Here is a 26,350-nt window from a genome sequence, read left to right on the forward strand (position 1 = left end):
TGAGCTCAGTTTTGGACAAGGTGAGTGTTAGGGAAGCCACTGGGCACCCCTGGAGAAGTCCGGACGTGGGAACTTGGGAAGTGTCATTTCCAAATTCCAAGAGAAGCCAGTTTTGGATGAAATGGCCCCGGAAGTACAGGGAGGTGGTCCCCGGGCAAAGGAGCTTGTTAAGGCATGGAGTGCTCTGGTAGCCAAGGGAGCGAGGGGCACAGGCGTCAGGTCCAGCGTCAGGTGCCTGACGACGTGGCCCAGCCTCAGGGGGGGGACGGTCCCATACACGGTTACCTGAGCCTGTCTCCCTGGTGCATCAAAACCAAGGCATTTTTACATGGTTATGACAGAAACTGACATTTCTAGAAGCACACCAGTTACTTGGATTGAGGAAGAACTGGATGTTTTGTTTGAAACTTTGCCAAGGACCGTTCGCCATTTTGGGAAATCACACTTCTGACAGCACAGCCCTGCTCTGGACCAGCCACCTTGGTAAATCACCACATTCTCAGTGATCGTTATTGTGTAAATGTACTCATTCACCAAGCACTTCACTGTGTCCAGTCTCAGGTGTTGACATAACTCCATGAAATGGGCTCACTTCCTGTAGTTCCGAACCTGCCCCTGATGAGCAGGTACAGACACCTGAGTAGCTCAGGCTGCCCTGCGGCACAGTCCTACTCAAGCATTTCCGTATCACTATCCTGCCATTTTATCGTAAATCACTCCCCTTGCTTTCCTTTTGCATTGCAAGTAGGGCATTTTATTGACTTGATTTAAATCTCACGTATAGGTAGATGTTACCCTTGAAATTCATCAGGGTGAAAGAGGGAATGTTACAAACCATCGGTTGTAACAAGAGGGCGCTGAGCACCACTGGTGCGGAGGGAAGGGCTCGGTGAGAGAGGGCGAGGGTGAGACGGAACAGGATCCGAAGACGCAGGTGGAAGCTGGGGCACGGCGCAGTGCGGCGTTTACGGGAGGATGGCGACCAGGGCGTACTGGACATTTAGTAAAGGGGCCCCGCATGACCCTGGTGGAGCAGGGGGATGAGGAGTCAAGGTGCTGGCCAGATCTGAGGTTGGGCGCTTCCTTGCCAGGTGGGTGTGAGGAAAGGACAACTGGATCTGAGCAGCAGTTGAGAACAAAGAAGCCACCCACATGAACAGATGTGAAAGCAGGCAGGGCTCAGAGAACAGAAAGAGAAGGTCAAAGAGGTCATGGGAGTGACCCAGGGAGAGCCTGAGAGGGATGCAGCTGCGGTGGGGGCCGTGATTCAGTTGAAGACACTGATTCCCAAGGCAGAGCCATGCCAAACAATGACTGGACACAGGAGATGAGGGCCCAGGGGCTCGGTCCTGGCCTGGTCGCTGCTGTTGAGGTGGCCACCGAGTGTGACTGGGCACTGGCATCCATGCCCACCACCCTGCCACTGGCTCTGATCTGCTGAACCATCGGCCAGGGTCACTTTTGAAGATTAATAAGCACCTGTTGAAGCATCTTCTGAATGAGCAAATGTGTGGAAGGGCTCGGATGAGAATGAGAGGGAGCCCAGGTAAAAGGAGGGAGGAGTATGACCGGGGGTTTCCGGCGACAGCGATGGGCAGAGGCAGAGGCTGCCCAGCTGGAGAAGCTGAGATGACCTACAAAGAGGAGGTTGCTGCTTCCCCAGCTGACCCGAGACTCGGCCAGACTTGTTGCGGCAGGTCCCCTCACGCCATCTCAGCCACCTCCTCACACACGTGTCTCTTCCGGCCTAAATGCTCTTCCCTCTTGTTGGCACAGATGCCCCTGGTTTAGGCTTTAGGACTCAGCCTCATGTCACCTCCTCAAAGGGGAGGTGACATGTCAGCCTCATGTCACCTCCTCAGAGGGACCTCCCCTGAGCACCCCTACTCTCTACTGCCCTCGTTCACTGCACCCTATTTGGCTTCTCAGTGCACAGTTTATGTGCATCTGGCACATCATTACTTGAAAAGGTAAATAACTTTTACTTGGGCGGGGTGTGTAGGAAGCAGAGAAAAGCAACCCCGCCCCCCACAAGATGTCTGCATCCTGATCCCCGGAGCCTGCATGTTCCCTGCACAGTTTAAATGGGTCTTTGCAGATTGAAGTTAAGGATCTTGAGATGGTGAGATAATCCTGGATTAGCCAGTGAAAGCCCAGGGATCCTTCTGAGTGGAAGAAGGAGCTCAGAGCCTGAGAGAGCGACGTGAAGGTGCCGTGCTGCTGGCTTTGAGGGGGTCCAGGGCCAAAGAGTGGAAGTGGCTTTAAATGTTAGAAAAGACAAGGATGTGGGTTCTGCTCTGCTGACCTCCAGAACTGCAACAGAATTGTTTTCAGCCGCTAAATTTGTATAACCTGCTGCAGCAGCACTAGGAAGCAAATACAGGGCAGGACACTTGAAATAATGCAAATCCCAAAGGGCCAGGAAAAAAAAAATCATGGTGACCCAAAAGTTTCAAAACCAACAGACCCAGTGAATTGCAAATGATGCCACATGGTAGTTAAGACCTGCCACCATTTTGGTTAGTCTGGAATTAAACAAGTTCTGAATTAAGCAGTACCTTTGGCACATGTTCTCAGCATAAAGTATGACGTCCCTGTGTTCATGTGTCTGTTTACTTATTGATTCTCGGCTCCTCTGCCTCCTGAGGGCTGGTTCTACACCAGAGTGCCCGGCGCAGGGCGGGGCCCGACTGCGTCTGCTGGGTGACTGCTGATGCAGGAACTGTGACTGACAGGAGGGGGTGAGGGAGAAGTGCTCCCTGAGAAGGCCCAGTGCCTGGGATGGCCCTGGAGCAGTCGCCAAGGCCCGGGGAGCAGGGCTGGGCTCAGGCAGCCCCAAGGGGGTTAGGGGCTGGTTAGTGGCAACGGGGCGGGAGCCCAGCTTGGCCCTGCCCTGCCTCTAGCCGAATGCAGGCTCTGTAGGAAATCACTCCCTCTCTCTGGGTCTGTCTTCCAATAGAACCAGGAGAACATTCCCTGTCTTAAGCATTCTCCTCAGTTTCCTGTGGTTCTTTTTTTTAGAGATTTTATTTATTTATTTATCTTTAGAGGGGAAGGAGAGAGGGAGAGAAACATCAATGTATGGTTGCCTTTCGTGCGCCCCCTGCTGGGAACTGGCCTTCAACCCAGGCATGTGCCCTGACTGGGAATCGAACCGCGATCCTCTGGTTTGCAGGCCTGTGCTCAATCCACTGAGCTACACCAGCCAGGGGTTTCCTGTGGTTCTAATGAGGGGAAGGAGATGAGAAGAGTTATAGGAACCACGGTGAAGTCCAGAGGCCATTTGAAAGATGGGTAGCGAGTCCGAGTGCTTATGGAGGCCAGGCCAGAATATAACTGAAGGGGAGAGGGGACCCAGGATGGAGGAACGGACATCAGCGCCAGGTGGAAATGCCAGCTGAGCGCCACCAGGTCTTTCAAATCCTCTAGAAGAGGAATCTGGAGTTGTGAGTGAATTTTCCCACTGTTTAAATGTCACCGACTAATTTTTTAAAATTTTAAACTGTGGGACTTCTGGCCAAGATGGAGGCGTAGGTAGAAACACCGTGCCTCCTCGCACAACCAAGTTTAAAGACAACAAAGTTTTAGTAACAAAAATGCAACCAAAACACCGAAAATTGAACTGTACAGAAGTCTGTCAACAATGAACCATTCAGCCAGACCGGTAAGAGGGGCGGAGTCAGTGGCTGGCAGAGGGGTGGTCGGGCAGGAAAGATCGGCAGGACTGACCCAGGAGCGTAGGCGGCAGTTGGAAGATCCTAGGCGTGGGGTGGCGACAGGTGAACCCAGTGAGGGCGCAAGGCGGCTGGCTGACCGCGGTCACACATTCGCACGCAGGTGAAGGAGTGAGCAGTGAGACAGACCGTGCAGGCTAGGGCCCCAGCAACGAGAATTAAAGCCTAAAAGCACCAATTGGAAGAACTTTCAGGGTTTGAGGTGCCGGGAGAGTCTCCCAGGCTTACAGAGTTTGTTGGAGAGACCCACAGGGTCCTGGAGGGTGCACAAGCCCACACACCTGGGAACCAGCACCAGAAGGGCCCAATTTACTTGCAGGAAGTGACATCCAAGAGAGAGCAGAACAAGCACCACTGCCCCTCTCTGACCCCGCCCCTACCTACAACATCACAACCCAGCGACTAGGTCGCCCCACCCTAATGAACACCTAAAGCTCCGCCCCTCATACCTAACAGGCGTGAACAGACCAAAACATTATGGTTCAAGAACAGCTCAAAGCCCCAGAGCCAATACTTTTAAGTGACCAAGAGATAGCTAACCCATCAGACACACAGTTCAAAACACTGGTGATCAGGATGCTCACTGAACTGGTTGATTTTAGTCACAAATTAGAGGAACAAATGAAGGCTAAACTAATTGAAATGAAGGGAAATGCATAGGAAACCAATAGTGATGAAAAGGAAACTGGGACTCAAATCAAGGGACTGGACCAGAAGGAAGAAAAAAATGACCAAACAGAAAAGAGTGAAAAACAAGAATTCAAAAAAATGAGGAGAGGCTTAGGAACCTCCAGGATATCTTTAAACGTTCCAACATATGAATTACGGGGGTACCAGAAGGGGAAGAGAAAGAGCAACAAGTGGAACATTTATTGAACAAAGAATAAAGGAGAACTTCCCCAATCTGGCAAAGGAAATAGACTTCCAGGAAGTCCAGAAAGCTCAGAGAGTCCCAAAGAAGTTGGACTCAAGGAGGAACACACCAAGGCACATCATAACTACATTAGCCAAGATTAAAATGAAGGAGAGAATCCTAGAAGCAGCAAGAGATAAGGGGACAGTCACCTACAAAGGAGTTCCCATCAGACTGTCAGCTGATTTCTCAAAAGAGACCTTGCAGGCAAGAAGGGGCTGGAAAGAAGTATTCCAAGTCATGAAATGCAAGGACCTACATCTAAGATTGCTCTATGCAGCAAAGCTTTCATTTAGAATGGAAGGGCAGATAAAGTGTTTCTCAGATAAAGTCAAGTTCAAGGAGTTCATGAGCACCAAGCCCTTATTATATGAAATGTTAAAGGGACTTATCTAAAAAGAAGAAGATAAAAAATATGAACAGTGAAAGGACAACAAACTCACAGTTATTAACAACCACAACTAAAACAAAAGCAAACTAAGAGGACAGCTAGATCAGGAGCAGAACCATAGAAATGAAGATCACATGGAGGGTTAGCAACAGGGGAGTGGGAGGAGGAGAAGGGGGGAGAAGGTACAGAGAATAAGTAGCATAGACGGTAGGTAGAAAATAGATAGGGGGAGGGCAAGAATAGTATGGGAAATATAGAATTTAAAGAACTTGTGACACATGGACATAAACTAAAGGGGGGGAATGGTTGGGGAGGGGATGTGCAGGGTGGAATGGAATGAAGGGGGGAATGGGACCACTGTAATGGCATAATCAATTAAATATATTTTAAAAAATTTTTAAACTGTGAGTCAAACCGACAGCATGCGTTGTTGGTGTCTGCCCTCTAATACGTAGCTTCTCAGAGCTTGTCAAGGGGGGCAAAATAGATTCTGTCCAAGCTACTGGGTCTCTCGGGACTCTCAGGGACCAGGGGCCCTGTCTGGGCCTTGGCCTCAGGAGGGCGAAGGAAGTCCCGGCTCAGGGACTCTCAGCCTCCGTGACCACCAGGGCAACGTCCGAGACAGCAACAGCACTGGGACTGTTCTGAGTATGACCCCTCGAGTCAGCAGAAGCACTTTTCCACAACAGCCTCTCCGAATCCTTACAACCTGACACATATGCATTTTTATCCCCATTTCCCAGATGAGGAGCCTGAGCCATGCAGAGGGAATGTGGCTCACCCAAGGTCACTCAGCTAGTGAGTGGCACAGCTGGGACCCGGCTCTCCCCACTCCATTCCCTGCCACAGAGCTGGCAGTTGGGACCAGCGATGCACCCAGGCCTCAGAGTGCCCCTCCCAGCCCCAGGCAGACAGACAGAAAGCCTCTCACCAGACTCCACTGACACAGCGAGTGGACAGCGCCCGGGGCATGATCTCCGAGCCCTGCTGCATGAAGCCCCCGACGGGGAACCAGAGGCTGTTGCCCAGCGTGTACTGGTTCTCCAGGATGTGGGGGCGTGCCCGCAGGCAGGGGTGTGGGTTATACCACTCGTAGGGGCTCAGCCTGTGAAGAGACATGGCAGGGGAATATGAAGGGAGTCAAGCAGCGGGGAGAAAAAGGAAAGAGACAGAACACGGGGATCAGGAGAGAAGAGAGAGAGACAGGAAACTGAGGGAAAAGAGATCAGGGCATGAACAGAGAGACACACCCACACAGAACAGGTAGAAAGAGAGACAAATGCAGAGATGGAGAGACACAGAGAAGAGGCAGAAGGAGACAGAGAAACACAGAAAGACAGAAAGAACGGAAGGGGAGCGGCCCAGAGACAGACAACGGAGCAAGTCAGGGCCGCAGGGTGAGATGCAGAGACAGGGGAGGAGGGTGCAGGGAACCCCAGGCCCTGAGTGGAGGCGAGGAGGGTGCACACAGGCCACAGAATGTGCGGGTCTGTCGTGGGCCCCGGGCCCCCTCCCCCGCTCTTCCTGGGCAGCAGGCAGTAGACTCACCTGGCGGCAAGGAACAGAACGCAGCTGACAGCCAGGTAGGCGAGGAGCATGAAGAGCCACACAGCAGGGGAGAAGGGGTCCAGGAAGGAGAAGTAGCCGGGCTTTCGCCCCTGTGGGGAGAGGGAGTGAGACCCCGAGCCCCCCGGACCTGAGCTGAGTGCCCGCCCCTGCTCCTGCCAGGGGCTCTCAAGCCCAGCCGGCCTTTCCCAGGTCCAGCCTATAGACTCTACTTCCCTTGGGGATGCGGCACCTGAGCCCCACTGCCAGCCCCTGCCTCCAACCTCCGCGTCTCTGTGGGAACCATACCATGTGCACGCGGTACAGGATGCTGATCCCCAGGGTCATGAAGGGTTTGGAGAAGTCGATGACCTTTTCCCGCTCGGCTGTGATGGTGAACGCAGCCACAGCCAGGTCTGCCTTCTGCTGGAGAGGAAGCAGGGCAGGGGCAGAGGGGCGGCCAGGGAGACAGACGGGTAGTTAGGGAGAAACGTACAGGGAGCGACCAAGAGAGAATATCAGAAGACAAATGAGGGGTCAGGAGCCTGGGCTGGCTCCAGGAGTGTCCCAGATTGGACCCTCCTCGCCTCATGTCTCCTGTACGAGGCTCTGAGGGCCTATTTCCTGCCTGGCTGCCCCAAGGCATCTGATCCTTCCCGTCCCCCTGTCCAGTTCATCATTACCGAGCTACTTTATAAAACCTCCGCTGCCCCTCACCGCCCCACCCCAGACACACTCCACTCCGGGGCCTGGAGAGAACCTGGGACTGGAGTTGAGCCGCCTGCACAGCGACCCACTCAGCACCCTCCGGGGGCCTTGGTTTCTTCTGTCTTGGTTAACAACAGGCAGCATTTGTCACAGGCTTACTCCGTTCCAGGAGCCGTGCTGGAGAGCATGTACAGGGATCGCCTGTGCACCCCTCCCAACAGCTCCCTGGGGGCCCCACTTCATGGATGGGAAACACTCAGAGGGCAAAGGCACTCGCAAGCAAAGGCAGGGGTTATGACCTCTACCCTCCCGCCTGGCAGGCCCCAGCAGCCAGCCAGTGCCCAGCTCCCCTGGGACCATGACGTTGGGGAAGCTGCATGTGGCCTCGAGAGAGGCAGGGGTGCCTGGGGTTTGGGTCTGGCATGGGGAAGAATGGGAGTGGGGGGGTGAGACAGAGAGAGGGTTGGGGCTGGGGGCTGGCTGGCACACCTGGAATCCCTGATCCAAAAGGGCCATCTCGCTCCAGTCCGGGGGACATTGCTGGCCTTTGGCTGTGGGTAGGACGCAGGCTGGGAAAAAACCCGGCACTGCTCACACCCTCGGCACCCCCCCAGAGACACACATACACACTGCACGTGTGAGCACAGTGCACAGTCACGTCTACAAGACCACCACCATGAGCTCACCACGCCACACCCACACATGCGTGCCCAGGCCCAGGCTACCAGTGATGCACTGCCCACGCAGACACAGGAAGATGCGTGTCCCACATACGAGTGTAGGGAGGAGCGGAGAACATGGGAGCTTCTCTAGAAGTGCAAGGCCCACATGTGCACACACGGCCCTCACATGCATGCAAACACGATGGCCACATCAGGGCAGAGCCGCGTGCTGGGAAGGGCTGGGCACGGGAGTAGGGAGCCCCAGCTTGGCCCCGAGCTGGCCGGGTGACCTCAGATGGGGGGTCTCAGTTTGCTCACCTGTAAAATGGGGGTGAGCGTCGGGACCTGGCTCCCAGGATGTCCCTTCCAGGCATAATGACTCCACCCGCCAGGCCTCAACCAGGCCCCACGACTAACTCCAAATTCAAGCAGAGACCTCCCTCTGTGGCTGAAATAGCAGTCAGGGACCTGGCCCTTGCCCAGGGGGAGACATGTCCTCACCCCAGGGGCTGAGGCTGAGAGCACATGAGGCAACACAGGCCCAGGCGTGGGTAGAGGCACAGGCTGGGAACAAAATCAAGGTCAAGGAGAGTGCTCGTGGGCCCAGAATGAAATCCAGCCAGAGACAAGACAGGCCTCAAACACAATTCGATGGTACAAAAAAAGGACAGACCGAAAAGATAAACCAGGAGGAGAAAGGGGTGGCACCGGTCAAACCACTACTAACTCAGGGCGAGGGAAAGGTGGCAGCGGCCTCCGTGTGACCTGGGAGCAGAGCGGCAGAGCCCCAGAGCAGGACGAGGTGTGGCAGGGGCCCAGAACACGGCTGGAGGCCGGGCTCGGAGAACGCTCTTAGGGACACCCGGTTGCTGAGAGTGAGGAGCGTTTCCCCCTCTTGTGCACTGATGCTTGTATGACTGGCATGGGGACTGTGCACAGGAATCCACACTTATTCTTACGCACGCATGGGAGCTGTGCCCTGGCAAGGCCCTCCTCGGGGGCCCAAGTACCCATTTCAGAAAGCAGGAGGCAGCAGCCTCTCCGAGAAGGGGCCAAGAGGATGCGGTGGTACCCAGGCCAGGCACTCAGGAGCCCACTTCTCCCTAAGGCCTGCCCAGCTCCTGGCCCCTTTCCATTCCGTCCCTGACCCGCTCACCAGCTTCCTCACCCATACCTGAGACCTGGTCTCAGGCCGAACGCCCGGCCGGCCCGCTTCTCTTTCCCACATTCTCCGTGTCTCCTCCAGCGGCGAGGGCAGCAGCTCTGCTTCCTTGATCTGTCCATTTCGCTCCACCTCCACCCCGGCCCAGACCACTGGAATCTTTCTGACAATGGCATCAGCCTCCCTGGCCTCCCTGTCACCACGCATAACCCCCAATCCAAAGAGAGGCCTCTGTTTAAAACCCACCTAGGCTCGCCACTGCACCTAGGACCAAACCCTTCCACGGTCCAGAGGCCATACGTGATCTGAGACCCAGCTGCTCACTGGCCTCACCTCACGGCCCTTCCACTCACCCACTCGGCTCCAGCCCATGGTGCTCACTGTTTGCCCTGCAGTAGAGCAGGCTCAGGGCCTTTGCACATGCTCTTCCCCAGCTCTTCCTCACCATCCAAGGTTTAGCTCATACCTCACCCACTGGGCCCTCCCACAGCAGCCTCCAGACCCCTCTCATTGTCGTATTACCTTGTCATATGTCCTGCTTAGCACTACTGGACATGACCGTTTGCTTATTAATGGACTATTTTTCCTACTAAATTACACAAAGTCCTTGTCTAGCTGGTTAGAGGTGAACCTCGGAGCCTACACAGGGCAGGTTCCCAACAGATACTGCTTGGTTTTGACCAAGTCTGGCCTCTCTGAACAAGCCCAGAGCCGCTCCGGCCCCCCAGTGAATCCCTGGGCCTCTGGCTGCCCCTCTCGTGCTCGCTACTTTCTGGCCCCTGCACTGGCGAGCACACCACTCCCTTTGCCCGAGACGCCCCACCGTGCTCTGAAGAACGGGCCCCACCCACCCCTCCAGGGCCCCCTCAAGCCTTCCTTCCTCTGCAGCGCCTTCCGTGCCTCCCCCCACACATATGCCCGATACCCCCTGATTTCAGCACTTGGCTCAGTTTGGAAAATATCTGTTAGCGCCTCTGCCTCCACCTCCGCGACTAAACATTCAAAGGCAGGGCCAGCTGGACTGTCCTGTCTCCTCTGCTGGCAGCCCAGGAATGTCACGCTTCCTCTGGGGGCCTCGCAGGGGCTCCTGGACGGAGACCTCGCCTTCCCTGCATCAGGGAGCCTCCTACAGGTCCAACGCTCACGCCCACACAGTGCTCACCCCGGGGCCAGAGCTCCGAGGCTGCCCCACCTGGAGCGTCTCCTGTAGTTCCCAGAGAAGCCACTTTACCCATGAAGAAACCGAGGCACAGTGAAGGTGAAGACCGCTCTAGTTGATCCCAGGACACAGAACCACGCACCCCCTGAGGGGGTTTCACCTGTCTGCTGCTCCCACCCCTCCTTCCATGCCGAGGGCATCTGAGGCCAGGGTCCATGAATGCTCAGTGGCCAGAGGAGGGAGCGACCAAATCCTTGAGCCTCCCGTGAACAGGCAGCAAACCCAGCTGCCGCCACCCTCTCCCTAATGATGCCCCAGGCAGAAGCCGGGAGCACCCGACACCCTCCTCGCTCCTCACACATCTGTCTTCAAGCCCTCATGACTCCAACCCCAAACACCTCTGGAATCCAGTTGCTTCTCTCAGCCTCCACGGCCCCTGCCCAGGTCACGTCCTGCAGGACTGGAAAGCTTGTCTTTGCTACCCGGGCCACCCAGCAGGCGTGAGGGCCTGAGGAAGCCCAGGAACAACCACCAGGCACACCAGCCCCGGCTGACACTCCCGGCCAAGCCCCGTGAGGCCCTGTGCCCGCCTCTCTCCAGGCTTGTCCCCCAATGCCGTAGACAAAACACTGTGTGTCCCTCTAACTCATGTCGAAATCTTCACCCTCCGTGGGAGGGCGTTTGGGTGGGGGCCCTTGGGAGGCAGTTAGGTCATGAGGGTGGAGCCCTGGGGAATGGGATTCGTGTCCTTACGATGCAGGCTCCTTGGGACCGTGCGAGAGGACACAGGGAGAGGACAGCTGTCTCTGGGCCCTGACCAGACACCGAATCAGCCAGCACCTTGATCTCGGACTTCCAGTCTCCAGAACTGAGACAAATAAATCTTGTTTATAAACCACCAAGCCTATGGTGTTTTATCCCAGCTCCCTCTGTGGCAGCGACTCTGCCCTCTCCACCTGTTCCTTCATTCGTTTACCTGCTCGACAAATATTTGCGGAGCACCCGCCACTGGCCATGCACAGCTCTAGCTCTGGGAGTACAGCAGTGAATACAAACATGCTGGCCAGCGACAGGCACTCTGAAGAGAAACGCAGCGGGGCAGCACGGCCCAGACTGCCCGCCCCCACGGCAGGCAGGTCTCAGCACAGACAGGGAGGAAGTGCGGGAGACAGGCAGGAGAAGACCTGGGAGAAAGCGCCAGGCTGCAGGGCAGTGGGAACAGTCCCTGAGGTGGGAAGTGACGTGTATGTCCTGGGTGGCTGGGGCAGAATGGGAGGCATGAAAAACGCAGCAGAACAAGGTCGGAGCCAGGTAGGGTCTGGCAGGCCATGGCGAGGGCACTGGATTCTACTCCCAGGGTGACAGGACATCCCGTCTGAGAGTGGGGGAGGGGCGGCGGCAGGGTGACTCGATCTGGCCGCTGTGAGAATAGACCACAGGAGCGACAGTGGAAGTGGGGGGCTCAGGGGGTGAATTATGACAGCCGTGAAGATGCTGGAGTGGGACTAAGTGGTGTGACAGGGGGTCACGTTGATACGGGTTTCACCCCGAAGCAGGGACGGACGGATTCTTACACGCTCCCAGCTCCTTCCAGGCTCCTCCAACCTTCAGAACCCCCTTCCCACCTCCTCCTCTTCCCCCTTCACTGCCCAGCAGACACTCGTTTCTTAGAGGAGACCGCCCTCCCCAAGGGGAGACAGTAGTTTAATCCCCAGAATGAAATCAGAAAGAATTCAGATGATGAGCCACCTGCAGAATGACAGGGCTGCTGTCTACACTTGATCTCAGCCAAAAAGACTGGGAAGCGATGACAGGTGGCTGTCTAACTGCCTAAAAGCCAGCCAAACCACCGTGACTGTCCTCCGGCCGAACCCCGCCCCCTCCACCAGCTCTGGTCAAGCTCTGGGCAGCTCTGGGCAAGCCACGTTTCTGCTTTGCCACAGGCTCCCTGCCGGCCTCTGCCCAGAGGGGACCCTAGAGGGGGGCTGAGGAGGGAGAAGAGATCTGCTCCTTCCAGGCTACTCTCGGGCCCCCAGCCGCCCTTCCGCACCCACAGCCGCCCTTCCGCACCCACAGCCGCGGTTCTGCCCTGGGTGGGCAGAGGAATCCAGCCTGCAGCTTCCTCACACTTGCAGCACCAGCCTGACCTCCCTCCCTCCCTCTGTTTCCAGTAGTTTCTTTGTTCCTTCAGAACTAGCAATGTAGTCACTGTCTGCCTTTCGGGAGGAACGGTGAGGCCGAGTCCAGTCCCCCTGCCTCATTCTGCACATAAACTTTTATTAGAACATAGCCATGCCCATTTGGGCCATGCCCATATTGCCTATGATTGTGTCCCTACAACAAAATGGTTGAGCAGTTGTGACAATATGGCCCAAAAGCCAAAAAGAGTTACTATCTGGACCTTTACAGAAAAAGTTTGCTGATCTCTGCTTCGGAGTTCAATTTTATCCTCCCAGCTACTTAGTAATGACTTTATTCCTAGTAAATAATTCTCTTCATTCAAGTATCTGGCATGGTGTGTCTCCCGGCAGGATCCTGACTGATGCAAAAATGACAACACCCAGGTGGCATGAATGCTCAGGCCACACGGTCACTCACTGCCCATGGGCAGCTGCTCGGCCTCTAGGAGGGCCCAGGAGTGAGCAGTTTCTCAGAAGGAGAATCTGCAGAAGACAGCAGGGTTTGCTCCAAACCCAAGAGGCCTACGCTGTGAGTCACCTCTGGGTGACTGCATCACTACCAGCCACCAGCTCTCCTCACATCCCTGCACCTGCTGCGTCAGCAGCCCAGGTGGCAGACGGGCTTGCCCAGGGCCGGCCCTGGGCCTCCCTCCAAATGAGAAGCCAAATGGGTTGTTTGGTAAATGGGTTGAAGTAGCACAATGAACTTGGACCCAGGTACAAGTCACTACCCAAATCCCAAAACACACCGAACGGTGCCAGTGCCCGCCACGCAGCACCCCGACCTCCGAGCTCTGCAGTTTGGCTCAGTTGGGACTCTCATCTGACTTTCTAAGTTTTAACCTTTCCAACTTCTTCCCCTGTCCCCTCAGCCCTCAGCCTTTCTATAGACGCTACCTCCATACCCCTTTGGTCTTGTTTACTCTTCAGTCAGCTGGTTCACCACTTTCTACCCAGTAATCAATTCTTATATCAAATTCTCTCCGTTCAAGTAGCTGGTGCTTTTGGTCTCCAGACGGAGCCTGACTGATGGATGTCAGCAGCGGGTTTGGGTTACTGCCACCCCTTCCTAAATGCGACTTCCTGCTCACTGTGTGGGCCAGCTGACGCTGTGCGGACCGTGGAGGCCAAGTTCTCTGGGTCCTGCACGATGACAGGGAGGGAGAGAGTTGAAGTTGCTCCCGTTTCCAGTGGTCCTGGGAGAACGGCGTGGAGCAAAAAGCATCTGGCAAGTCAGTAGCTCGCAACAGCTGCCAAGGGCTGTGTTGACCTGCTCTAGCAAAAACACTGCATCTGGGCCAACAAATGCAACTGAAGTCTCCACCTGATTAAGTTTATAATAATCTGCAGTCATTCTCCAAGACCTGCTACCTTCTGCCCAGACCAAACCCACTGAACGGAGATGAGATCACTACCCCTGCTTCTTGCAAGCCATTGATGGTGGCACTGATCACTGCACTTCCCCCAAAGGATGGAGAATTACTTTTGGATTGCTGTGCTGGGAAATATGTGGAGTTCTAGGGGCTTCATCTTGGCTCCTGCCACCACAATGGCCCTGACTCCAAGGGTCAGCTCAGACAGCTGCCACGTGTATCTGTTCCAACTACACAACCAGGAGTGGGGAAAGCACCGGGTGGGCCCATGGGCCTGGTGGGCCTGTTCTGAGTTGAACTGGGGCTCCCGCTCCATCTACCACCCTACCACTTAAGCCCCCACCTACCACTTTTGACTGGTGGTCCACCAGTCAAAGCAGGAAAAACCAGAATGTTTGCCATCTATAAAAATGACAGGGGGCTGTCTAAATATCTAAAAGCCAACCAACACCCTCAGTGCTGAGAAAGAGCCTGTCTACAAACTGGTGTAGTCTTTCTAGGAAACAGTTCAACAATACACAACCAAGGCCATGCAAAGGGTCTTCCTCTTCCACAGTCACTCCAGTCGGACAGCCAGTCAATCAGCTGCAACAGAGGCGGGGCTGTTGCAAAGATGTTTGTTTACAGTTGTTCATAACAGCACAGACAAAACTGAACACCTGGGAACAACTCAATATAAAAAATGCTTCACTAATTACAGTACACCCACGCAGGGATTAATATACAGCCATCAACATCCAGTTTAGGTGAAAACAATATCATTTTTAGCCTTTCAGACTGGCAAAGACTTTTTTAAAAGATTGATAATACCCATTGTTGGCAAGAGTGCATGAAGTTTGACATCCTGGTGCACTTCTGGTGGGAATATAAATTGATGGAAGCTTTTTGAACAGCCACTTGGCAGTATAAACTAAAAAAAACCCAAACCATTCATACCCTTTGACCCAGTGCTTCCACTGCTGGAGACTGTCCCTCAGGAGCACATCCACAAATCCACAGACCCGGCTGATTGGCGGCACTGTCTGTGCTGGCGGAAACTGGAAATCACCCAAATACCCGTCAGGAGCGGATGAGTTAAATGATGCACGCTCAGCCGCACAACGAAATCCATATTTCTCCACTCGAATTTCCAACAGGCATCTCAAAGGATCCATGGCCAGAGATGAGGTACTTCCCTGACCCTGCAAACTGCTCCTCTCACAGACTCCCATGGGGGAAACCGGCCTCACCAATCACCCGGCTGCTTCGGCCAAAGCCTGCAGACGCCCTGGATTCCTCTCTCTCCTGCACACACCCAACCCAGTGGCACGGCCAACAGAGAGACCACTGACGCACAAACCAGCACCTTCTCTCCTCCAAACCCTCCTTTGACCTTCTAAGTGGGCAGACCTGTTTCTACTCTGGCATCATTGCAGTTGCTTCTCAAGACAGTAGCGAGAATAGTAATTTTTATTTTATTATTATTTTATTATTATTATTTTATTTTTATTTTTATTTTATTTTCTATTTTATTATTTTATTTTCTATTTTATTATTTTATTTTGTTTTGTTTTGTTTTGTTTTGTTAACCCTCACCCAAGGACATTTTTTCATTACTTTGAGAAAGGAAGGGAAAGAAACATCAGTCAGTTGCCTATTGTCCGTACCTGGGCTGGGGAATCAAACCCTCTACCTAGGTATGTGCCCCAACTGGGAATCAAACCTGCAACTTTTTGGTTAGAGGACAGTGCTCCAACCAACTGAGCCATACTAGCCAGGGTGAGAGTAATAATTTTTAAGTCATTAAAAAATTAAATCATACACATTGCATGGATGTATGGCTGCACATCCATACAATAGAAGACCTTTCAGCCCTGAAAAGGGATTTAGTGCTGACAGAAGCTACAATATGAGTGGACCTCAATCGCATCATGCTGAGTGAGAGAGCCACATGCAAAAGGTCGTGTACTGGATGATTCCATTTACATGATGTACTATTAGAAGATAAATCCAGAGAGACAGCAGATTGGTGGTTGTCGGGGCTTAAGATAGAGAGAATAGAACCTGTTTAAGGGGTATGGGGTTTTGTTTGGGGGTTACGAAAATGTTTTGGAACTAGACAGAGGTGATGCTTATGCAACATTATGAATACTTTAAATGCCACTGAATTGTATACTTTAAGATGGTTAATTTTGTTATACGAATTCCACCTCAATAAAAAATAAAAGAAAAAAAAAACCAAATTAGATCTCAGCACATTCTCTGCTTAAAACCTTCTAATGGCTTCCGAACACGAGCAACATCCAAACTCCTGACCCACAGATGCTCATGATCAGGGGGGACTCTGCTCTGGGACCTTGCCCTCTCCCTCACCCACTGCCCACAAAACTCGGAGGGAATATCACCCCCCATTTTAGAGGGCAAATTAAGCCCAGAGAGATGAAGGGGTTTGCCAGGGATCACACGGGAACTTGGGCAGCCTGAGGCAGGCTCTGCCTGGCTTCTAACCGGCTCACAGCTGTAGTACCTTGGTGGCTGCCCGGCCCTGCTTCCGGACAGAGCACTCACCGCCCCAGCTGCAGAGAGCTGGGTGCATCGCTGCCAACTCTAAAGGTGAAAGAACCCCCTCACCCAAGGTCCTGCCCCTCCCTGAGGACAGTCCTGTGCAGCGATGTACAGGTGAGGGGTGTGATGGCCTGCCCCCTTGCCAGCTCCAGAGCTGCCCGCAGGACAGCCGAGGCCCAGTCACAGCTGCATCGCAGCTCAGTTCTTCCCGCTGCCCAAGCCTGCTCCTTTACTCCCTCACAGGGCTGGCTTCCCAGGGCGCCCCAACAAACCTCCTACCCACCAACCTCCATCTCAAAGTCCTCTTCCTGGGACCCCAGCCTAAGACATCTACTTAGCCCTTGAGGGCCAGGCTGGAGGGCAGACTTTATCCTGAAGACCCCGGAAGGCTATAGCTAAAGCATTCGAGTGACAGATCAGACTTGCATCGTAGAAGACTCGACCGGAGGACAAACCTGAGTAGAGAGAAACGGGAGGCCAGTAGGCCAGCAAGCAGGGCAGTGAGAGGGGCCGGGGCCCAAATTCACACCATGGCAGTGAAGGCAGGGAGGCCAATCCCAGCAATGGCCACTGGGTGGAATAAATGGCCCATATTTCTAGACTCGCTGGTGAGCCCTGCCCTGGCCCGGGGTGACTCAAGATGCCGCTGCCTCGGGCTGTCTTCCACCTGGAAGTTACTCATCAGCTCTGGGCCAGCCTGTTGCAACGCCAGACTTGGCTCTGCCTGTCACTAGAGGTATGGCCTGGACATGGAACCTTGGTGACTCAATCTGTCCATTAGAGAAAACTGGGCTAATACCAGGCCCTCCTCACGAGGTGGCCATGGACAGGTAAGGAGTTAACACAAGTTCACAGAGCTCGGACAAGGGCCTGGCATGGTCTTAGTGAGCACTACCTTGCTCCCTGCAGCTTCCCAAGTACCTGCTGGGTGTCTGGAAAGGGCAAAGGCCTTGGGTCAGACGTACCTGGAGACCCTGTGTGCGTGTGTGTGTGTTGGTGGGGGGCAAGCAGGTCCCTTCACTGCTGAGCCCCAGATCTCACAGCGGTAGGAGGGAAGTGATCCTCCAGGCCATAAGCGACTGCTAGGAGAATGAAGCAGCACTTGAAGAGCTCCTGGCACATGGTGTGAAGTCAAACGCAGCTGCTGCTGCTGCTGCTGCGAGGCTGGTTGGGAGTGTCTGCGCAAAGCTCGGCACACCCGGCCATCCCACAGCAGGCAGCTGAGCCTCGGCGAGGCCAGACTCCGCCTGTCCTTTGCGCTGTCAGCCGGCTCCTCCTCCAGTGTTCTCTCCCTAAATGTCACCGCCATCGCCCAGCTGCCCGAGCCAGGAATGAGAAGAACGCCCACGTCTTCTCTCCCATGTCCCCCACCCCAGGCAGTCAGCCACCGAGCCCTGGCAGGCTCCAGCCTCCCCATCTCCATCTCTGCCGTCCTCTTACCTCCCCGCCTGTCATCCTGCCAGCCCTGCTGCGCCCCCACCCTGCTGACTGTTTCTTCACTTAAGCCGGTTCAAACCCTGGGGGACACATTCCACAGACCTCCCCCTGAGAGCCAAACTCTTTAACCAGCTCAGTAAGAGCAAGGCCAAGCCTGGCACTATATCCCTAGGGTGTAGCACAGGGCCTGATACACAGCAAACACTAGGTAAATGCTCACTGGCTGGGGAACGGGCAAACGTATGAATACATACATACACATTCCGCTGTGTCAATAGAAATAACATTAACAGTACTGTGAGCGGGCACCTGCACACTGCACCCACCGCCTGCCAGCCCCGCTCTCAGGCCCTATGCGGACTAGCTCATTTCATGCCCATGACAGCCCAGGCTGCTAACAGCTGCTGTTTCCCCAGTTTTTACACTTAAAGAAATGATGTTATAGGGAGTTTCAGTAACTTGCCCAAGGTCACACAGCTACTGCGCAGCAAAGCCAAAATTCAAACAGGACTCAGACAATGACTGCGGCGGCTGACCAGAAGAGCTCCTGGCCACTGCCCTGTGCTCACTCCCAGGCACCATCACACCAAACTCTCCCACAATCCCATGGTGCAGGCCCGAGGTACAGGGTGGGAAGACTCTTGCCCAAGGTCACGCAGCTGTAAACAGGGCTACTTCACTACTTCTTTGCTGATAAATGAACTGGTGTCCATTTTAGTGATTTCAGTTATGGGGGAGGGGGGTTCTACTCCCCTGGAGTTTACTTATTTCTGGGGACCTTGATGACCCAGCTGTGGAAATGGAGGTCAGGTGGAAACAGGCCAGTCAGGGGGGTGCCACGTGCCACCTCTCACACTCCTCGCCTCCTGTCTCCTGTCTCCTGAGGTTCCAGCTTCAAGCCCTTTAAACTCACCTGGGGCAGTAGCTTCCAACCATTGGCAGCCTGCAGAACAGTGCCTCGGGCCTGCCTGTGGGGTAGGGTGGGGAGACCCAGCCGCCAGGACCCAGGGGACACCCCCACCTCCGCCTCTATCACAGAAGATCTGCTTTGTCCAGGATTCTGAGGGCACTTTCATTTGGAAAAAAGGTTTTGCAGTCAAAACAACTTTTGAAAATCTGTGCCCTATGGGATAAATGTCCTTGTCAAGTAAGGTGGCCTTTTAAAGTCTACCCTGGTGACATTCAGGGGCTTGGATGCAGTGAATTCTGGGATGGAAGAGGAAGGAGGGTGAGAATCTCCAGTCCCCTTAGCCAAGTCCAATGTCAAGGCTGCCCTAATGTTCATGGCCACAGGTTCTTGCCCTACTCACCTGCCTGGGTGTGCCCTAAACAGGCACTTATTTGTCTCCCGTGGCTCAGTCCCACCTCTATGTCTGGGAGTCCAGTGGGCTTCTAGTGCCTGGATTACAAAGGGGAACGACATACGGACCCTGCCCTGACCAGTAACACGGGTGGTGCTGCAGTGCTCACTACAGACCTGTCAGGTTTCACTGTCCCATCCCACGGGGGGAGGGGAAGTTGAGCTCCGGGGAAGAGAAAGGACACACCAGAACACTCATACCCAGGTTGGTCAGACTCCCAAATATTCTTTCTGATGCACCCTCCCCTTCCTGGGCTCCCGACTCTCCCCCCTCACCTTCATCCAGACACTGCCCACACGCAGGGCTCGCTGGCGCTTCTAGTGTGACCCACTCTCTCTTATCCACTGACCTTTGTAAATGCTACTTCCTCAGCTTGGAAAACACTGTCCTCCCAGGCCTCCTGCCTCTTTCTGACTCCACACTGTGAGAGCATCATATCCTGCTTGAGTGTCACCTCTTCTGGGAAGCCCTCCCTGGATGCCTGGCTAAGTAAGACGCCTCCCCTAGGACCGAATTTCCCCCGTCACAGCCCCAGTGGCTCTGTCTTGTGGTCATTTGCTTTTCTGCATCCTAAGGAGACATTAAACTCTCGTGGGCTGGGCCCAGGTCCCCTGTGCTCACCACTATACCCTGTGTAGCCGGCATGGTGCAAAGACAGAGCAGGAGCTCAACAAACGCTGATGAGCAGCCTCGTGAGTTCAGCAGGCAGCCTCGAGGTCTGCCATGTGCCAGGCCCTCCTGGCGGGTGCGGGGCACGGTGCACAAATTCGGCCTGGTCCCCGACTTCCGCAGGAAGCCTCTCTTCATCTCCTTGTCCTCCACCTGCCTCCCACTCGACATCTCTTTCGTTCACTCAGATCTCTGGGCACCATAAGCCATGGCAGCGTAGGGAGCATTTGGCAAACATCTGGGACACAGGAGGTGACACACAGCCACTCTTCCCCACGTGTCCACCCCATGGCCCTTGCCAGACTCAGGTACACAGCACATCATTGGCATGGGGAGCCCTCAGTGATTCATTCCTCTTCTGTTATGTGCCGGGTGGCTTCTGAGGCTCCCCTTAGCTGCCCCGGCCCACCCTCCCTCAGCCCATGCACAGGCTGTGACCCCTTCCCTGTCCCAGCCTGGTGCAGCCGTACCCGGTTGATGAGCTCGCCAACCATGCCGGTCCAGGAGCCGTTGGGCTCGGGTGCTCCGTACAGCCCATCCTCCACCAGCCGCAGGCGGTAGCGGAAGCGCAGCAGCTCAGCCAGCTCCCGCAGCATGTCCACGCAGAAGCCCTCAAAGCGCTCATTTCCCGACAGGGCCTGGAAGTTGGGCCGGCGCATGACGTATGGGTTTTCCTGGAGAGGCAGGGAGAAGTGGGGTCAGAGCCCGGGCATCTGGAGGCTGGGTCAGGGTCCTGGGGCCCAGGCTGGGCAACTGCATCCAGAATCCGCTGAGTGGGAAACAGGCCTGGAAGACACGGCAAAAACGAATGGGCTCTGCCAGCCCCGAGCAGATGACAGGGTGCCGTCGTCTCCGTGACCAAACTGGCATTCGTCCGTCTCCACCTCACATGCCCATGAGGGAGGCAGGTGACCTGGGAGTGTATCACTGGATGGAGGTCAAGCCAGGCTGGAACAGGGTCTTCTAGAGTTTTGGCTACAACCTACAGTAAGAGATGCATTTTACCTTGTGAAATGCGTAGGGACCCACACACCTTAACGGAAGGGACCTAGTTCCACAAAACGGCCCTTACATTTATGCCTGTGGCAATATATCCTGATATTTTCTGTTCTGGTCTACACATTTTTACACACCCAGTAGTGAACCGACTTCAAAGAGGGTCTGCCCCACTGGGAGTCAGCTGCAGCCCATTGCCACCATGAGATGCCAGATGGTCCACACTGAGAGGATCTGGAAACCCAGGTGGTTTTATAAAATCTCCTAATTATAAAGGTTAGCCACAGTTCAAATCCTGATACCACTTTTTAAAAACGCTGTGCAGGCTAAACTAACACCTGCCAGCTTGCAAACTCCGGCCTAGTGCTGGTTTGTTACCACGATGCTTATTCCTGAGGGGTTGGAGCCAAGTCTATGGACCCCTGTGGTGCCGAGTAAGTGTGCAAGCTGAGAGAATGCTCCCAGGGCTCGTGAGACGGGGCCCAGGAGGGTGCCCGCAACAGAAGGGAAACTCACCTTGCCATAGGTGCTGCCTAAGGGGTTGTTTGTGCAGCGTCACTTTGGACTTAGGAATGAAAAGAGGCAGGACTTAGGGAAGTCGGGAGAACTCTGCAGCAACAGCCACGACAGTGACCGTGTCCTGACTGCCTGCTGAGCACAGCGCCTGGGCTGCATGTGTCCTCTGGAGTCTATCACCTTGATGTCGTGCAATGACCTTACACAGGAGGTGTTATTACACTCATTTTCCACACGGGGAAACTGAGGGTGACAGAGGTCAAGTGGCCTGTCACCTCGGTCATTCAACACATCATTACCGAGCTCTAAGGCAGGCGTGGCGGCAATATTTTGCAGCTCTTCCCATCAAGGGGTAGGGCCGATTTCCTTGCGCCTTGGCTCTGAGCTGGCCTCGAGACTTGCTTTGCCCAACAGAATGTAGTGCAAGTGACACTGTGTGAATTCCAGAGCCTGGGCCTTCAGAACAGCATTTTGGGACCACCTGGTAAGGAAGCCGGGCCAGCCTGCTTTCGGAGGAGTGAACTGAGGTGTGCTGGCCAGCGGCCAGTACCCACAGCCATTCTGGACCTCCCAGCCCAGCCCGGCTGCCAAAGAACACAGCCGCCATAGTGAGACTAGCAGAACTGCTCGGTCAACCCACAGAATTTTGAGAAATAACACTCATGATTGTTTTGAGCCTCCAGGTTTTGAGGTGGTTACACAGTGACAGGTACTATAAGGCCAGGTCCTACTATAAATTCTGGATTCTAGGACCCCACAAAGCCCCACAGCTGAGGGGCGATGAAATGGAGGGAAGTCAGTGCCTTTTTTCCCCCCCTCTCTCTCTCCCGAGCTGCCTTTTCAAATCCAAAATTGTGGAACTGGGGGTAGAAATGTGAGATACTACTAATAATAGCAGCATCAACGAGCGTTTCTTGTGGGCTTTGCTGTGTGACAGCTATTCTGTCAGCGTAGGAGGTCGGTATTATTACCGCTGCTTTAGCGATGAGGACACGGGGCCTGAGAAGTGAAGTGGTAAGTGGCTGAGATGGACAAGTCAGGGTGACTCCAGGACTCTGCTCTGAAGCCCTGTGCCAGACCAAACCCAAGTGGACAGAATCTGAGAGCAGCACGGGAGAAGCCAGACACAGAGCCAGGGACCCAGGTTGGATACCAAAGCTGGAGAATCAAAATTCAAGAATGGTCTAGATAAGCACCCGGTGTTAGAGCCGGAAGGCGTTAGTACAGCCCCCTGGACATGCAAAGGAGGACACTGGAGCTCAGGGAGGGCATGTGTCTTGCCCAAGGCCACGTAGCTGAAGCAGGTCAGTGGGAAGGGGAGATCGAGAAGAGCTGGGATTCAGAACCCCGTTGCTGTGAGGTCCAAAGCCCTTGCTCCTTCCAGCAGTCCAAGCTGATATCCAAATTCCAGATGGAAGCACTTGGGTTGTGCATTTGGGGTCAAGGCCTCAGGACCAGGGTCTGAGCTTACATAACCAGAAACAGGGACTGGGCCTGTGAACAGAACTCAAGATCAGAAAACAGGGATCTAGGGTTCAATCTAGAACCCCAGACCGTCAGAATTGAGGGTCTTACAGGAGCCTCTAATCCAGGGTGTTCAGGCTTCTTCAAAGAGAATCTTCTGCAGAAGCATGACAGACAAAGACAGTGGGCTGGGGCTAAGTCTGAGCTGAGAATTCATCCTACAAATGTCTGTCTGTGCACCTGCACCCAAAAGGTGGGGCCCAGCCGGTCCTGGAGGCACACCTGCAGCAGGAGCCAAGACTGGAGCCAAGACTGGAGCAGCCTAATTCGGGACAGGTTAAAAAGAACACTGACATCATCAAAGTATCCCAGGCAACTGCTAAAACAAGTCCTCTCAGATGTAGTTAAGAGGGAAAAACAAGCTACAAAATGTGTACAGTATGCTACTCTGTGTGACAGAAAGAGTGGGGACGTGATTGTATCTGCACAGACACTTATGGAAGGATGGCTTCTGGGTGGGGGGATGGAGAACTGGAGAGAAAAGGAGACTGATTTTTCGCTCCATCCCCCTTTGACTTTCACCTCATTTAGGGTCATATTAAAGCCTGTCCCTACCTAGTTTTAAAGTTTTAATATTAAATAGTAAAATGTTTAAAACTTTTGAAGTATGATATTTATTTATTTTTAAAAAGATTTTATTTATTTATCTTTAGAGAGAAAGGGAAGGAAAGAAGGAGAGAAACATCAGTGTATGGTTGCCTTTCGTGAGTCCCCTACTGGGAACTGGCCTGCAACCCAGGCATGTACCTGACTGGGAATCGAACCATGATCGTGTGGTTCGCAGGCCCGCACTCAATTCAAGTATGATATTTAAAGGCAGATGGAAATGCAAAGGGTCAAGAGGAACCAAAGTGATCCCAAAGAACGTGAAAACAGAAACAGTCACCCTACCAGATATTAATACTTAACAATGTGGTACGCAAGCAAAGATGGGCAAATGGACAATAGGACGGAGGGGCGGAAACCCACACCTACGTGGACACTCATTTATGATGAAGGTCAGACTCTGGTGAAGGCGTCAAGAGTGATTATTTTAATAGATGGTGCTGCTCAACTAAACATCCATATGGAAAAAAATGTATTCTGATCCCTTTCCCCTTAGTGATACATAAAAATCAATCCCAGGTGATTGTAGATCTAAATATAATGGAAATGTATTAATTTTAGAAAATAAACAGACTATCTTCATGACCTTGGCCCAGAGAATTATTAAATTCTAAAGGAATTAACCATAAAGAAAAAGAAACAGATAAAGTGAACTGCAGTAAAATTAAAAATCTTTTCATCAAACGATACCACTGGGAGAGAAAAAACACACCAGTGAGTGGAAAGGCAAGCCACCAAGTGAGGGAAGACATCTGTAATACACATTTTATTACAGACAAAGGACTGTGTCCAGCATATATAAATAACTCACAATTAAAAAAAAATAAAGACTGGAGCAGAGACTTCCCAAAAGAAGATTTGCAAATAGCCAATAAACACAAGAAGGTGGCCGGGTTCCCTGATCACTAGGGACATGTAGGTGAAAACCACAGTATGACTGGGTCCTGTATGTACTCACCACTAGGAAAAATGAGGAGCAACTGAAACTCTCACTCACATACTGCTGGTGGGAGCGAACATGGTTTTGCCACTGTGGACAACACTTTGGCAGTATCTATGCAAAGCCCTGGCCAGGTGGTTTAGTTGCTTGGAGCACTGCTTCATTGCCAAAAGGTTGCAGGTTCAATCCCTAGTCAGGGTGTGTACGGGAGGCAACTGATCCATGTTTCTCTCTCTAAAATCAATAACCATACCCTTGGGTGAAGATTTTTTAAAAAGCTGAAAAGACCCTGCAATTCTACTGATGAAATATACTCAACAGAAATGCTGTATATGTTCACTAGAAGGCTGTAGTAGAGTATTCAGAGCAGGACTCTTTATAAAACACAGGCAACAACTCAAAAGAGCATCTACATTTGGTGGTGAAATGAACTGTGCTCCATTCATATAACAGAACATATAACGATGAAACTAAACTACTCACAATATGGATGTATCTCACAAACACCTGAGCAGAAAGAGGCCAGACCAAAGAGAGAACACAGAGTTTGATGCTTTTTACATGAAGTTCAAAGGTGGGGAAAGCTAATCTGTGGTACTAGAAGTTGAGACGGTAGTTACTTTGGAAGGGGCTCAGGGAGGGCTCAGGTGGGAAGGCTGGTCACACAGCTGTGTTCAGTTTTTGAAAATTCAGCGAGCAGTACACTTAGGATTTGTGTAAGGTTCTATATGCATGTAACACTTCCATAAAAATCTCTTGAAACTAAAAACAAAAAAAATTAAAGTAGGGTGGGTTCTAAAACATTCCTCACAAGCTTCTTGGCTGGACCCTTCTATGAACCCAGGACCCCAATCCATATCCTGGGGTGCCATTTAAATGACCCGGATCTAATCCAACCCCTTCACTCCATTATGAATATTTTAACTCCCCTTTCAAAGGAGCCAACTGAGGTTGGAGAGAGGAGACCCGCCCAGTCCAAAGCATGTGGATGGCAGAGCCAGGCCTACAACACAGCCCTCACGACTCAGAAAAAAGCAGAAACTGAGGCAAATCAAGGCAGTGTAGTGCAAAAGACAAGCATGTGGGCTCCGCCACCTTCCAGCTGGGTAACTCGGGTAGTCACTGAACCCTCACCTGAAAACCCGAGGCACAAAGGTGCTCACCTCAGGGCTGCCATGAAGACCAAGTAAAGCCCTGATCAGAGACTGACCACGAGCATCACCATTTTTACCCAGGGGACCAGATCAGGGGAGAGAAAGGGAAGGGACTCTGTGCCTAGCACATCACTGGGCACCACCAGGGGTGCTTTCTGATCTCGTGCAATCCCCCCACAGCCCTTCGAAGTGGCAGCAATAGACCCATCTTATGGATGAAAGTATGGACAACCTGAGTGGGAGGGAGCAAAGCTAGGAAGGAGAGTGAGGTCTGTCTGGGGTGATTCTCACCCCAGAATCAATGAAGAGCAGGACGAGGCATCACGGCCTGACGAAGGGAATCGTGGGGACTCACTGAGTGCCGGGAGAAGTCTCCGGGAGAAACGGGGCCTGAGGAAGGGCCCCCACATAGCCCCATCTCCTCGGGCCTTCTCTTAAACACCCTTGCCTTCCCTGTGGGGCCTCTCAGTCTGGGCACCAGCCAGCTCTCTCTCAGCTCCAGGCCCGTGAGCCCCCCCCAGAGACACCCCCACCCTCCACCCATCCAGGACCTTCTGCTGCTCAGCCCAGCCCTATCTTCACTGCTTCCCAACATCCCACATCAGATCCCCTTCTGTGCCCACAGCCCATAGTCCTCACCACCTCAGGCCTTGTACCCCCCGACTTGGAGCACCTCCCTCTCCTGCAGCCTCCCTCCTGGGCCCAGGAGCTATTCTACACCCTGCCCTGGCCCTGCCCCCACCCCTTCCCATTCAACACTTCCAGGGTACAGGATA

General features: G+C 53.5%; 1 protein-coding gene across 5 annotated transcripts in view; it reads right to left on the reverse strand.

Moving 5' to 3' along the window:
• GRIK5 (glutamate ionotropic receptor kainate type subunit 5) overlaps nucleotides 1-26,350 on the reverse strand; it is a 54,317-nt gene that overhangs the window by 11,917 nt on the left and 16,050 nt on the right. For 4 of the 5 annotated variants that reach the window (XM_037160048.2, XM_037160049.2, XM_037160046.2 and 1 more), the window contains 4 exons: nucleotides 20,309-20,512; nucleotides 6,893-7,009; nucleotides 6,587-6,696; nucleotides 5,970-6,143 (listed from right to left, as the gene is read on the reverse strand). In XM_037160048.2, coding sequence (XP_037015943.1) covers nucleotides 5,970-6,143; nucleotides 6,587-6,696; nucleotides 6,893-7,009; nucleotides 20,309-20,512 — 605 coding nt within the window. The remainder of the gene's footprint in view (nucleotides 1-5,969; nucleotides 6,144-6,586; nucleotides 6,697-6,892; nucleotides 7,010-20,308; nucleotides 20,513-26,350) is intronic. The other variant, XM_037160047.2, reaches the window with a different exon arrangement.

This window comes from Artibeus jamaicensis, unplaced genomic scaffold, assembly GCF_021234435.1.
Source record: "Artibeus jamaicensis isolate MK-2021 breed Jamaican fruit bat unplaced genomic scaffold, CSHL_Jam_final scaffold_36, whole genome shotgun sequence".
In the NCBI taxonomy this organism is placed as follows: Eukaryota; Metazoa; Chordata; class Mammalia; order Chiroptera; family Phyllostomidae; genus Artibeus; species Artibeus jamaicensis.